Source organism: Eptesicus fuscus, chromosome 4, assembly GCF_027574615.1.
Source record: "Eptesicus fuscus isolate TK198812 chromosome 4, DD_ASM_mEF_20220401, whole genome shotgun sequence".
In the NCBI taxonomy this organism is placed as follows: domain Eukaryota; kingdom Metazoa; phylum Chordata; class Mammalia; order Chiroptera; family Vespertilionidae; genus Eptesicus; species Eptesicus fuscus.
In genome coordinates, this window is record NC_072476.1 from 67481674 (window position 1) to 67496930 (window position 15257).

The 15257-nt window shown below is 37.1% G+C and overlaps 1 protein-coding gene across 2 annotated transcripts in view; it reads right to left on the bottom strand.

The window, feature by feature from the left end:
• The window catches only part of VCAN (versican), a 103366-nt gene that overhangs the window by 2696 nt on the left and 85413 nt on the right, over positions 1 to 15257 (bottom strand). For both annotated transcript variants that reach the window (XM_054715099.1, XM_028139745.2), the window contains one exon: positions 4387 to 4531. In XM_054715099.1, coding sequence (XP_054571074.1) covers positions 4387 to 4531 — 145 coding nt within the window. The remainder of the gene's footprint in view (positions 1 to 4386; positions 4532 to 15257) is intronic.

The window sequence follows — 15257 nt, forward strand, 5'->3', positions numbered from 1 at the left end:
CTCTAAAATAACATCATAGTTTCAAAATATGGGTAAAACATGGCCAAATATGGACTCTTAAGTATCAATAAAATATCTCTGGTTCTATTTACTCTTTTTTGACTTCTCTATGAGACAAAGGGAAAGTCAGGACTTAATATTCATGCTCGGTTTTGTAATTATCTTAAAATTTAAATTATTGAGAAGGGTAATGAAGATTAAATTTTGGAAAATTTATAATTTATAATTTACAATAAAAATTCTAAATGTCAACAAACTTAGCAATAGCAAATAATAAAAAAGAAACAAAACTAAAAGAAACCTTACAATCTAGAAATTCAAGAAGCTGGGCAAATTGATTCAACTGAATTTGAACTTAAAGTTTTATTCAACATTGGTGTACTTGTTCTAAATGACATGCTTTAAAAATTAACATTTGTAATTAGCAAAAAAAGTTGTCTTTAATGAAACACAATCCAAGCATCTCTTTTCACTCACATAAGACTTGTCACTCAAATAGACATAACCTAAAAATAGATTATAAAATCATACTATATATAACTAAGAAATTAGAAATATTTATACATGTATTTTATCTTCACAAATTCCTAAAGCAGAGATTTCTATAATAACATATTGTTTTCAATTAATAAACTACACTGTGTATGTGGTTCAGTGATAACTCAATCTGGATACCTGCACTTCTTTTGTTATACTATGAAAACCCTATACCAAGGTCCAGATACTATCAGATAGAATGAGACCAAACTGACATAGAAGGTTAAAAGTTATGAACTAGATAGTTCATTATACTTAATTCGGTGCTATTTTGACAAATTAGAAGTTATCTTTATAATTATGGGGAAAGTAATGTAGAGATTTCTTCAAAAACTAGTTATATATGAATACTTATATGAAAGCTAAAATAGTTCAGTGAGTATGGTACTGGCAAGGACAGCAGATAGACCAGAAGTAGATCCACACATATATGCATGATATTTGACAGAAGCAACATGGCAAAGCAGTAAAGAAAAGTAGCTTTTGCATTTGGACAATTGGGTACTTTTATGGAAAAAGTTTACTTGGTTCCTTACCTCGGAGAATACAAGGAAAATCAATTCTAGATGGCTTAAATATATAAATATAAAACACAAAACTATAAAACATTTAGAAAACAACATAGAATATATTTGTGATTTTAGGGTAGTAAAGATTTCTTGAGATGAAAAATGGTTTAAACCATAAAGGAAAATGTAATGAATTGAAGAATTTTGTTCATCAAAAAATAGCATAGGGTAAGAGTAAACACAAGCTACAAACTGGGAGAAGGTATTTTCAAAATATCTAATTGTCAAGGTGTTCATAATCAGAATATAAAAATAACTCCTACAAATCAATTTATAAAAGAGAAGCAACCAATTTTAAAAAATAAGTAAAAGACATGAACAGATACTTTACAGAAGAAAATCTGTGAATGACCTATAAGTGTATGAAACAATATTAAGGAAAAGTATCCAAGAAAATGCAAATTAAATCACAAGAAATAACATTTTATACCCACCAGACTGGCAAAAATTTCAAAGTCCAAAAATACCAAATGTTGGCGAAGATGTGGAGTAACAGGACCTTCACACTTTGCTGGTGGGAGTGCAAACTGGTACAACCACTTTGGAAAATAATTTGGCTGTTTTCTAGTAAATTTTATGGTACATATATCCTATGACTCAGCACTTCACTCCTGGAAAAATACCCTATAAAAACTCACAAAAAGTCTACCAGGAACAAGTTCAAAAATGTCCACAGAAACATTGCTTACAATAGCAAAAAATACTTACTATAGCCCAAATGTCCACTGACAGGAGAAATGATAAATACAATGTTATATAGTCATACAATGAAATACCATACAGCAGCAAAAATGAAGAAATACAGCTACATGCATCAACATGGATAAATATCACAAACAATACTGAACCAAAAAAAAGCAAGGCGCAAAATACATACAGTATGATTTCACTTATATAAATTTTAAAAATTTAGAAAACTAAATAATGTGTTGTTTACACATACAAACATATGTCGTAATGCCAAAAAGAAAAATAAGGAACTAAGTCATCATTGATGGTTGGAATTGGGAAGTAAACAGATGGGACTGGAAGATGCTACAGGATCTCCAGAGAGCTGTGGATAGTATTGACTGAAGTGTTCTTTTATTTTTTTATATATATTTTATTGACTTTTTACAGAGAGGAAGGGAGAGGGATAGAGAGTTAGAAACATCGATGAGAGAGAAACATCGATTCAGCTGCCTCCAGCACACCCCCTACTGGGGATGTGCCTGCAACCAAGGTACATGCCCTTGACCGGAATCAAACTTGGGAACCTTGAGTCTGCAGGATGACGCTCTATCCACTGAGCCAAACTGGCTAGGGCTGAAGTGTTCTTTTAAATATACATATGCCTTGTGCATATATTATAATCCTCCTTTACGGGTATTTAATTGAAACTAGAACTATTTTGGTATGTATGTTTTAAGATGCCTAAATTATCTGAAAGGAGAAATGAGTATGTTTTTATAAAAGTCTATAGACATTTATAAAATTCACATAATTCCCCAGAGTAGTAATTAACAAAGAATTAAATCCACATAAATAAAAACCAGACAATAGGGAGATAAAATACAAAGATCATTTTGTTTTGTTTGTTTTCTCCTTTAATGAGGTAGAGCCAACATTTGATGAATCTCTTTCCCCATTGGGAAATGTAAATGGTGATGCTGGTTTTGTGAATCCTTTTTAGTTTATATGACAGTGGTTCTAACCTGGAGTCGTTTTCTTCCTCTCCCTCCACAGGGACGGTTGCAATTTCTGGAGGCATTTTTAGTTATCACAAAGCAGAGGAGAGGGGCGTGCAGTGGAGAGAATGCTACTGACCTTCAGGGCGTAGAAAGCAGAGAAGATGCCCAACATTCTGCAATGCCCAGAACAGCCCCTCACAACTAAGAATTATTGGACCCAAAATGTCAATAGTGCTGGTGTTGGGAAACCTTGCTACAGGAAAAATTAACATAGCAAATATCAGAATGTTAGCATCATAAAATGAAAAGCATGACTCCAAGGGCCATTTGGAGATCTGAGAATGCAAACATGACATTTGGATAAAGACAAACAGTTCATTAAAGACTTCTTACATTACAAGCAGGGAAAACAGACACTTGATTTGCTATTTTCACAAGTCTCATTGCAGACGTGCTGAGGTAATGCACAAAGTCAGGAAAGCGGCTCATGTAGAAAGGATATTCACAATAAATTCTACTTTAGATCAGAGAAGAGCAAAGTAATCACAAATAACAGTTGAGTTTATCTGAGCTTTGTGTATCTTCATGTTCTCTTTGTTCTAATAGCATTTCTCATTTTTGAAGTTTTCTAAAATATTTACACAGGCTGAATTTGTAGTTTTATTTTTTTATATTTTAAAAAATCAAATGGATTTTATATTTTGCATTTGTAATTTGAACTCTTACTTGAGGTCTAGCTCTAGAGACTAAATATTCGTGCTTTAACACCATTGCAAACAGGTTAAAAATGTTTATGGAATTCCTATTTGTTTAAGGAAGAAGTCTATACAGAATGCCTTAGAAATTCAAACATACTGGTCAGTGATAAACACAACATATTTTTTAAAAATCAGCATTCTTAACTTTATCTGTTTAATGTCAACTAAGCAATTCTCCTCATGATGGGACTTATATTACAACTGTTTTTACTTGATTGCATCTTGAGGACATTCAACTATTTCATGGTTTATAAGCATACAACAAGCTTCTAAGGAAATGGGTAAAAAACTCAAAGTCTACAGAGACCAGGCATTTAAAAACAGGGAGGACTGAGTAAGGACTGCAATGAACTGAGGACCACGGCCCCCACTGCTGAGAGCAGAGGTTTTCAGCTCCAATGCTTCAAACTATGGACAAATTCTAAAGGGTCAAATGGGTACCAGTTGTTCTTTTCCTTTAAGTAAAAAAAAAAAAATCTATAATATTTTATGACATCTCCCAATTTTGAAATGTTGACAACCAATTTTTTAATGCTTTCTTCATCAAAATAAACAGGTCTTCAACCCCTGTGCTGGCTGATTTTTGTGTGTTGGTGTTTTTAAAGATACTTGGAGGTAATTTTTCTGCATAAATACTACATTGTTATCTTCAGCACCTGAAATCTATGGTGTCAACATTACAGAAAACAAACTTTTCAATTGCCTGGCAAGAATGAAATATTCCAGAGCAACAAGAGATGATGCACATGACATATCCAGTTCGTATCTTAAAGAAGGAAGCTTAGTCTTCCTGAGTTAACCTGATAATGAAAATGTGGATTAAGTAGACATTATTAATGAGATAATGATTACCTGTTCCTTTCTTGCAAGTATAGGTGAGATGGTAATTGCAGGGAACATCATTCCATTCGCCGTTCTCATGCCAAATGATGACAACACAATCTTCGCCAGCAGAAAAGAAGCTGTCTGGCTGGTTGGGCCTCCAGTTCTCATATTGCTGCAAAAGTGGAGGGAGAAAATGACTACTTGATAGTAGTATATTACAAGCCTGACAGTGGCATTGAATCACAATCAAATTAGAATGGACTAAACAGTTTCAATTTAGCCATCTAGCTAAAATGATTTTGGTGGTAAAGAAAAAGACTTTTATACTTGAATGGATAATATATGTATGTATCTCAATGTCTCTCTTCAACAATTATGTATTTTTCTTTTGGCAATGAGATATAGCTGAGGAATTTTATTCTACATTTCTAAATATACAATCAGTGATCAATTTAATAATTTAATCATGTTATTATTGTTGTTAATTATCGCAGCATTAATGAAAGTGGAACAAATAAAAAGATCATAATCTCATCCCTCCGATCCATCATTTCCCTCTATCTTTATGTGCACATAGAATTTATATGATTGTGATTATAGTACAGTCAAATTTGTATTCTCTCTTTTCTATGTTACCACTATAAAGTACCTTTCTTTGTCTTTTTTAAAATGACTATTTTATCCAAATTCATTTATTTGGTTAAAAATTGAGACATTTGATGTATATATTTTATGTATTTACCTGCTATACCTGTACACATCATTTAATATTCAAACTTTCTGAGTTACTCTGTTTTAGATGTGACCTTGTGTGCACCATACAGTTGAGTTTTGCTTTATGATCTAATCTGAAAGTTGTTTTTCTCTTAATAGGAAACATTTATCATGTTTTCTCTTAATAGGAAACATTTATCACATGTATACATGTTGACAAGATAAGCATTTAAAAATGTATCTTGCTATATGCCTGGCCGGAGTGGCTCAGTGGTTAAGCATCGACCTATGAACCAGGAGGTCTTAGTTTGATTGCCCGATCAGATTGTGGGCTCGATCTGACCCCCCGTGTGGGGTGTGCAGGAAGCAGCCAATCAATAATTTTCTCTCATCATTGATGTTTCCATCTCTCTCTCCCTCTCCCTTCCTCTCTGAAATCAATACAAAAATATATTTTCAAAAAATAAATATATCTTGCTATAAATATATTTGGGGTTTTTTGTATAATGTATGTTCAGAAACTAATTGAAAAGAATGTTATTGATTTGATGTTTTTCTACTGATACCTTTATATCTCTATCTTTAGATGGTATCTATCGATTCCCCATTCTGAGCAATGATATATAAATGGAAATATATTTTGCCTTGATCATCATAATAAATGCCATTTATTCAGCACCTGTGATGAATGAATCCCTCTTCTAGATACTTGTTATGCATTATCTCTTTCAAAGATCTAACAGGATTGGGAGTAATTTCAACCTTACAGATATTAAGCACCTAGGACTCTTTGGTATATGTTCAATTCTTTGTTACTTTAAAATACTGCCTCCATATCAACCAATAATTATATGAAAAACACAGCCCCTATCCCTATCCAAAAATAACAAGCATTGATGAGATGAAAATATTATTGGACTAAAAACAAGAGTTCACTTTGCTAGTCCTGAGTCTCCTAACTAGAATGTGGAATGGGACAATTTTGTTTGTTCAATGTCTTTCTCACTCAACTTAAGTATCACTTTCCCACTATGCTTTGCCTACTGTGGTTTAACACAAATCTAAAGCTGACAAGACTGTCGGCAAACTTCCTTCCTATGGTAGAAGTAGCTTTATGTAACAGTGGCTCACATGACTATCTTTTCTAGGACTACAGATCTGTTAGCCTTTCTTGGAATGAAATTTACGTGAAATAAGTCTGTGATCTGAAACAATCAGTTAAGAGATATTATTTGAGAAAGTTAAAAGTCAGAGAAGAAAGAACTGTACCTAAGAATTAAGGCGATTGTTCTCAATTCAGAGCATGCAAAAAAAATGGTGCTGCTATTACTCCCAGCAGCACCATGGCTATGTTTATGTGTTTTAAAAATGCATAAATGTACTAGAGAATACCTATACTTCCTATTTCTTCTCAGAAAAAAAGGTGTGGTTTTTAAAACTTTCAAATATGCTATAAAGCTAAATCTTTGATAAAAGAATTAGTAAGAAGACTAAACTTTGAAAACCTCAAGATTAAGAGATCTACTTTTCCTCCCATCTCTTTGCTTAGCTTTGCTTTAAAGTCCTCCTGAGTCATGCCAAAATTAAGATAGGAGACCAGAAATTTTGGCTTGATTGATTGATTTTTAAAAGAGTCTTTGAAAAGTGATAAAATAGCAAATAACCAAGGGATGTTTAATATATTGTTTTGTTATTTTTCGGTTTTGCCAAAACACAGAATGAAGGTTGTTTTTATTTCTCTGGCGGAAACCAAAATCCAGAAATTAGATGGATTTATATCAACTCTAGTAGACTTCATCAAACCCTGAGTTACTCTCCCAGATGGCCCTGGGTAGAAAGCTCAGGCCAAATTCACCAGAGTACTCTGACTGGCAGGTCTCCCTTGCACCAGGAACAGACCTTTGCTCTGAACTGGGTTTCTAATGATTTACTTATTTTCCTTTTCTTTGCGGACTTCCCTTCCCTTATTATCTTTCACCCTCCACCCAACAACCCTTCTTCCCCCTACTCTCCTTTAATAAATAATAGACAAGGAGCAAAATGAAGAGATACAAAAGTCATATTCAGTCTGTTGCTGATGTATAACTAATTTGTCTTTAAACAGATTAATTAAGGTAGGATAAAAATAATAAACAAAAAAGTCGAAATGTCTTAAAAATAACAGAAATCTATGTTTAATACCTTTTATGATCGAAGATTCCAGACCATCTTAAATATTTAATTTAGATTTTGGAGCTCAATACTTTCTAGCTTACTTTTAATGAGCCTCTTACAAGCAACTAGAGAATGTCCTCAGAGGTGGAAAATGTACAAAATCCCAATAGCATCTGTACAATGCTTCCCCTTCCCTTTCCCTACCTACGCACACTGCCCATCTCCCTTTCTTGCTTTACTTTTCTTCATAACACTTATCGTCTAACATCCCACATGATTTACTCATTTATCTTATTTTTTCTCACTAGTAGATTATAAGCTCATTGAGGACAGGAATTTAGGGTTCTTTTATTTAATACTATACTCTCGGTGCCAAGAACTATGCTGGACACATAATGGTGTTGTTTAATAAATAATCTGACACTTATAAATAATGAACCATAGAGTGTGTTGCATTCTCCCCTATCTACGCCTACCCTGAATCGAAGGTGTTGCTTGCTGCTGACTAATAATGGGCAAGACAGGCAATCATAGATACAACTGGTGGAAGTAAATAACTTCTCTGGAAAACAGCTGGAAATCCATATGAGGGGCCTCAAAGACTTCTTACCCTTGGACCCCATAATTCCACTTCTAAAATTCCATCCTAAAGTAATTTTAGCTGAACAACACTTTACCTAAAATACTATTTATACTACCAGTAAATGGGAACCAACCTGTAGAGTGAACACACTCAATAAATTGGGGTATGGCCAGACAAATGGAATATTGTATAACCATTAAATATCCTATCCTTGAAGAATATATAAAGGGAATGGATATACTAAAGTGTTAAGTTAAAATTCAAAAGCAAAACTCTAAAAACACACCATGATCCCAATTTTACACATACCCTCTGATGCAGCTGTGTGTGTGTGTGCGCATGTGTGTGTGTAAAAGGCCAAAAGGAAATGCCATAAGATGTTATAAAGTTTATATCTGGGTGATCTGAGATCGAAATTATATTTTATTTTTTGTGTCCTTACATACTTTCCAACGTCCCTAGAGTGAGCATGAATTATTTTTCTAATCATTAAAAATGAGCGTTGTAAAAGGATCTCTGCAGCTATCAGGAAGGACTGACAGTTTTCTTAGCTAACCCTTTTTCACTCTAACCTCAACAAGCATCCCTTCACGTTACAGTCATTAGCTGCCCTGCGTTTTGCAGCTGACATTTCCTCCTGATCTGAACAACAACCATCTCATTTTCACACTGAAATGAGATTCAGATTCTCAGGGTGCACGCTGCCCAGACTCAGACCTCTGGTAAAAGATTTAATTGTTTTTGGTGGGAATTACATTTGGCTTGCAACAGTGATTTAAAACGTGTGTTCTGTGTTGTTGCTTGGCAGAGCTGTGGCTTAATGGTGCAGGACCAAATTTTAGGTCTGTGGTTTTTACAAGAATGTCTGATACCCACAAGCATGTCACACTATTACCTCATATCTGATAGCTCCATTGTGCGGATTTATTTTGGCTGGGATGCTTTGATTCTGCTCCATGTTATTGCCAAACCGAGTTAGCAAAGGGAACTCCAGTTTTCTGAACAACTTTCTTTGTTCCCTCATAAATGCTTTACAGCCTTATTTAACGTCACTTGCAGGGAGAAAGAGCACCAAAAAAAAATAAATCTTTGACTTTAGGTTTAATAATGTGTGTGTGTGTATGTATGTGAATGTGTGTGTGTGTGTGTGTGTATGTGTGTGTGTGTGTTTTCACAACAGTTAAATGTGAGGGAGTGATCTCTCCTCAGGAAAGCAGTTCAGAGTTAGAAGAATGTAATAGAGCCTCTTTTACACACACAGGGCTTCATGCACATAGAAATAAAGATCCTTGGAATGAGCAGAGAAAAATTCACCACTCCCATATGGATGTTTTCCGCCTTCACTTGGGATTATAAGCGTACATCCTGGGTGATTTAGCCTGGATCAACTCTCCTCTAGGCTGGATGGGAAAACTAAGAATTATTCCAGAAAACTAGCATGATTTGGGGAGAATTCATTTTACCTTCGTTGAAAAAAATAAATGCTGATCAGACTTTCCCCCTGTTTATCTGTGTCTCAGAGACTCATGTTCCCTACCCCGAACCCCGAACTCGTGCCATCTATCCCAGAGACCAGGATTAGATCAATACAACACCAGAAAGAGGACCCTAAATTACTTTCCATCGCCACTTTCTTCTGATGGCAGAGAAAACTGTGGCTTGAAACTCGAATAGTTGATTAGAGAAAAGCCAGATAAGATGGAACATGTTCTACATGTTCTGTGACAAACTAGCATCTTATTAAGAGGCAATATGTGGTGATAAAGTTACTTTTCTTTAGAGTTCCAATTAAATGACTGCCATTTTCTACCTCTAAAAAAAAGTGGCAAAAGAGACAATCATTGCAAATTGTATTTAGTAACGTCTCAGTTATTGTTTTCTCTCCGCGCCCCAGTCCCCATTGGATTCAAGTAAGTCAGCTGCCAAACACATAAAATGACTATAAAAAAAACTAGCCAAAATCGAACATCTAAGTACAGTTTTCTCACATGAAAATTGTCTCCATAAACTAGAAAACCCATTTTGAACCATTCCTAATACTGAGAAAAACAGAGTAGACTGAAGCTATTCATCAAAATCTATTAAATTTTAAAAATGCTTAGGTTACTCCAAATAATCCATATTTTGTTGTAAAAAATGTAATTCTGTCTTCCACTGATATAAGAGGGAAGAGTTACTGTGCAGGTCTACGGGAGCGCACAGCACTTCCCTGCCGGCCACATTCTTCACTCTCAGAGAGTGGCTAGTTCCACGGATCTCACGGGGAATTTATTAATTTTTCTCAAGCAGAATAGCAAAATAGCTATTCTCTCCTTCCTAGCTCTTCACAAGTCTCCAACTTGATTCAATAAACATACTACAGGAAAAGTGTGTGTAGGGGTGGGGTCTCTGCTTTTGAAAGTTATGGGCAATCTACTAAAGTCAGACAGGTTTATATCCTTTCAAGGGGAATCTCAGGTTATATCGTGTCTAGGAGTCCCAGCTGTGATGCAGAGATACCAGACATCTTTTATCTTTAAAAATACACATCCCAAGGCCATGATCAATGGCCCCAAACTCTCCACAGATAACTAGCATTAGGAGTATGAACATCACAAACTGATGATAAAATGTAATGTAACTAATTGACCTTTTCCTTATGCAGCAATAGACAACTGCCTTTTCATACAGTTAAGAAAGCATTATTTCAGAAACATTCAAGACTTAGAAATAAACCAGGAGTTTTTATTTGCTTTGCTTTAAACAAACAAACAAACAAAAAGGAGTTTGTTTGGGTTCAGTTTTGAGCTCTGCTTTCAGTTAAAGGAAACACGACTGCCCAGTATCAGTCAGTTACTGCTGTGACAGTCACATCCCAGCTGCTCCTTTAGATGATACAGATATAAGCAAATTGATTTATGAGGAAATATGTAAACAGCTGGGTGGTGAAAATGAAAGGTTGGAGCAAGGAAGGTTCTTGAAGCACAGAATGGCTTATTCTTATCCATCCATGCAACATCCCAAAACAGTGCTCACTTTTCCACATAAAGATTTTTTTTAAAAGTCTTTGCAAAGTATTATGGTAAGCGAAATAAGCCAGTCAGAGAAAGACAAGTAACACATGATCTCACTTATATGTGGAATCTAATGAACCAAGAAAAAACAAAAAACAAACAAACAAAAAAACCTGATGAACAGAAAAGATCCAGAGATATTGAAGCATGCAACAGACAAATGTACTTCAGAGGACCAGGGTGGGGAAGTGGAAAAAGATTAACCAAAGAAATTATATGTATGTATGCATAGCCTATGGACAGAGAATAATGGGAGGAAGGCCTGGAGTTGAGACTGAGTTGGGTGAAGGGATCAATGAGGGTGTGGGGAGGGAGGGTGACATCTGTAATACTTTCAACAATAAAGATTAAAAAAAATTTAAAGTCTTTGAAAAAGAATATCAATTCAAAAATCAAAACCATGAAGATACAAGGTCATGCTTCAACCTCTACCAGAGAAAGAATTCCCAGAACATTAAATAGTCTTATCTTTAAATTCCTTTTATCAGCATCTTAAAGTTGAGAAGTTTGCTATCCAAACTTAATTAGTCCTTCTTCATAATATTTGACCCATTTCGTCCTTTTCATTGTAATTTTTATCATTTCTTAACTTGATCAAATAACTATTCTATATAATAAAAGCCTAATACACTATGTGTCCTGTTGACTGGTTGGCCGTCCAACCAATCAAAGCATAATATGCTAATAATATGCTAAAGGTCACTTAACTGCTCATTATGGCATGCACTGACCATCAGGGGGCAGACAGTCGACCTGTCAACCTGTTGCTATGACATGCACTGACCACCAGGAAGCAGATGCTCCGACTGGTAGGTTAGTTTGCTGCTGGGGTCTGGATGATCGGGACTGAGCGAGATGTGTTAGACATGCCCTGGAGCCCTCCTGCTGTCCCTCCCCAGCTGGCCAATCTCCCGCATCCCTCCCTGGCCCCGATTGTACACCAGTGGGGTCCCTTAGCCTGGCCTGCACCCTCTTAGGGGATGTTGGAGAGCCAGTTTCGGCCTGTTCCCGCAGGCCAGACTGAGGGACCCCACAGGTGGATGAATTTGTGCACTGGGTCTCTAGCCTATATAATAAAAGCCTTAGTGACTGTTATGGTGGAATGACTGGAACGACTGGTTGCTATGATGTGCACTGACCACCAGGGAGCAGATGCTCAATGCAGGAGCTTCCCCCTGGTGGTCAGTGCACTCCCACAGGTTGAGTGCCGCTCAGACAGAAGCTGGGCTCACGGCTGGTGAGCGCAGCTGCCATGGCGGGAGCCTCTCCCGACTCTTCGGCAGCAGGCACAGTGGGCCAGGATGAGTGCAAGAAGTGCCCAGACCCAATTCAGGCTCCTCCCTGGCCTCCTGCCACTTGGCACACTGCTACATCCCCCGAGGGGTCCTGGACTGTGAGAGGGTGCAGGCCAGGCTGAGGGATCACTTCCCCCCCCCCCCAGTGCATGAATTTTGTGCACCAGGCCTCTAGTAAGGAATAATCAGTGGGCACTAACTAGTTCTTCTAAAGAGACATTCTGTTAAGAATCTCTTGGTTTCTTTTCCTCTACTAAAAGGAAAAAAGAGTTTTCACAGATACTAGATAAAATTAAAGGTCATCTTTTTGTGTGTCATAAACTTAAGGTTTACCATTCTCTCTTGCTCTCTCTCTCTCTCTCACACACACACACACACACACACACTCACACACACACACCCTGTGTAGTACCTTTTATTCTTTAATATTCACTATAATTTATATAACCTTTGATGGCCAATTAAAGACTATATTTTAGAACTATTATGAATATTGTCAAGCACATTTGAACAATTAATCACACACATGCCACTGAAAACAACATTCTTGACATTTGCTCAGGGAAGCTATTCTATGACATAATATATTATTGTAATTTGGGGGAGAATTTACTAAAGCATCAAGTAAGAATTTGGGTGTGTTTTGTTTTGTTTTTCATGAACTATCCAGTCACGATTTTCACCTACTCTGCCTCCCCACAAACACTACTAATTTAATTCATTGTAAAACATTTTCATAAGAAAACCAAAATAGTACTCTAGGTTCACATACCAAGGTAACTAGCCAAGGAAAACTTTCCACTGGTTTATTATTGTGTATAAAGTAAAGATACTGGAAAGACTAGTGCTAATATTTGCCTCAGTTGCTAGGATTTTACTAAGCACGTGACTCCCTGTGTTTGCTTCATCTGCACTTGAAAAATCATCTTTTTTACATTTAACTTTCAAGTTCACAATATCAAGCAATTTGTGCTAGAATTTTTAAACTCAAAGCTCTCAGAACTTAATCCACAAGAGACTATTATTCCTGTATAGATTTAGTTGGCGGTCTGGGAATGTGAAGTTTTGAAACGCAAAATACAATATGGCCACTAGGTGGAGATAGCCATCCATCAATCTATTGTGCATTACCCACTCACTGTTAACAAAACAGAATTTAGAATACAGCCCCAGAAATCATGTTCATTTTCTCCATGGGGCAAAGAAAGATTAAAGGATCATCTGCGATATGTCCTCTCAGTTTTGTGAGGGAAAGCCTGAAGGAAACACTTTGCTGGAAGAGGGGCCTCAGCCAGATCCTATTTGCCAACCTGATTGCATTCCATTCTGTTCCAGGCCATTGTAGCCAGAATCAGGATTTTCTATTTGACTAAAATATTCATCTACAACAGCTTATTTTTCTGCATTTGGCCTTTTTAAAGTATCCATGGTGTACATCAATGGTGAAATCGTATTAGAAGCAAAGCCAAATCTATAGCATCCGCCTAAATAAGATCCTTAGAACAGGGCAGGCCATGAACGCCTCTGCACACCAATGAATGTCGGCAGTGCGATTCACATTTCCTTTGGCTTTAGGTACAAACTTATCTGGAGTAGCTGTAAAAACATGACACCTGTACTGAAAGCTGGCTTCTCTTGTGTGCAAACTCCTATCACCTGTGCTCCCACCGCTACAAATGACATCCCAACGCAGTCCATGCCAGGAAGAAGCAGATAACCACCAAAGTATAAAAGCAAACTCCAAAGAAAAAATACTTTGCCAAGAGGCCAGCTTACTCGTTTGAAACGCACGCTGATAAGGACCCACCTCTTCCCTAAATAAGGGACTCAGAATGACCACGCTGGGTTCCCCCCAGCCTTTCAGAACACAGGTCAAACGTTTATCTGAAAGAAAGCTCGGGGGAGTACTTATTACAGAAATCAAAACATTTGGGAACTTTAAAATGCCCTTTCTCCCCCTCCTAGATGGCTGTGGGACACAATAGACGTTTGTTTGCCGTCTGTGGAGGGTACATTAAACTTTGTTTTATTTAACTTTGTTTGGGGCAAATGACCTCCCTGCAAGGTAGCGATAGACCCTCTACTGATCCTGGTAGTTGCTTAAGGTTACTCTGGTCTGGGTCCTTATTTATTTATGTTTTAAGGGAGGTTATGATTTTGCTGTTGTCTTTTAGTTGGACAACCGAAAGGAAAAGAGCAGCTTTGTTTCAAAGGAGAAAGACACATTTGTTTTGGTGTCACTGCCCTAGGTTGGCAGCCTAGAGACAGATCTTGCAAACATGAATATGCTGAAGGGAAGAAAAACGAACTTGGGGTCTCCTGATAGTTGTTAACGTGGCAGTGTGCCCATTATATCTGCCAGCTCTTGAGTACAGACAGCACTAATCTTGTGTAATAGCGTGAGCTCACTGGCCTACAAAGGCGGTAATTATCACCAGCATTTTCCAAAGGATGTGAGTTCCTCCCACCGTGAGACCCCTCGGAGACAGGGCCCCAGGCAGAGCCCCTCCGAGCCACTTGCATTCATTCAATCCCCACCATTGAATGAGTGGGTGCCAGTGGCCCCTTTGCCCCAGGCTTGTTTGCACAGGTCTTCGGTCAGGAAGTGCTAAGTGATCCAAATGCAACTGCAACTGCCAAAGCTCATTCAACATTCTTCTTTTGCCTTTTGGATGGTGATTCATTGCCTTAGCCTTATTAGCCATGAAATTCTGATGCCTGTATGGGAATTCAAAGTTTAAGGGAGCATGCTGGAAGAGCATCTCTGAGAAGGAACGACAATGCATTGATCATTTACTTATAATCTTCTCAGTTAGGAAATGATGTTCTAGGGATGGGTAAAGGTTGTTCTTCCAGTGTTTGCCCCGTCACTAGCGATCTGCACTCAAGGAAAGGCAAGGTGGAGGTGAAGGTTTTGTGTTCCAGAACTACTCTATCGCGCCTCTTATTTCCCGTGTAGAATCAGAAGGACCAGTGCTTGGTTTCAAACCAAACTGAGCTGCAACACAATGAAAAATTGTCATTAAGAGCTCGGTGGTCTTCTGCAGAAAAGAGACGGAGAGTTCTACTAATGAGGAATGTGTTAAAGGCTGAGGAAAC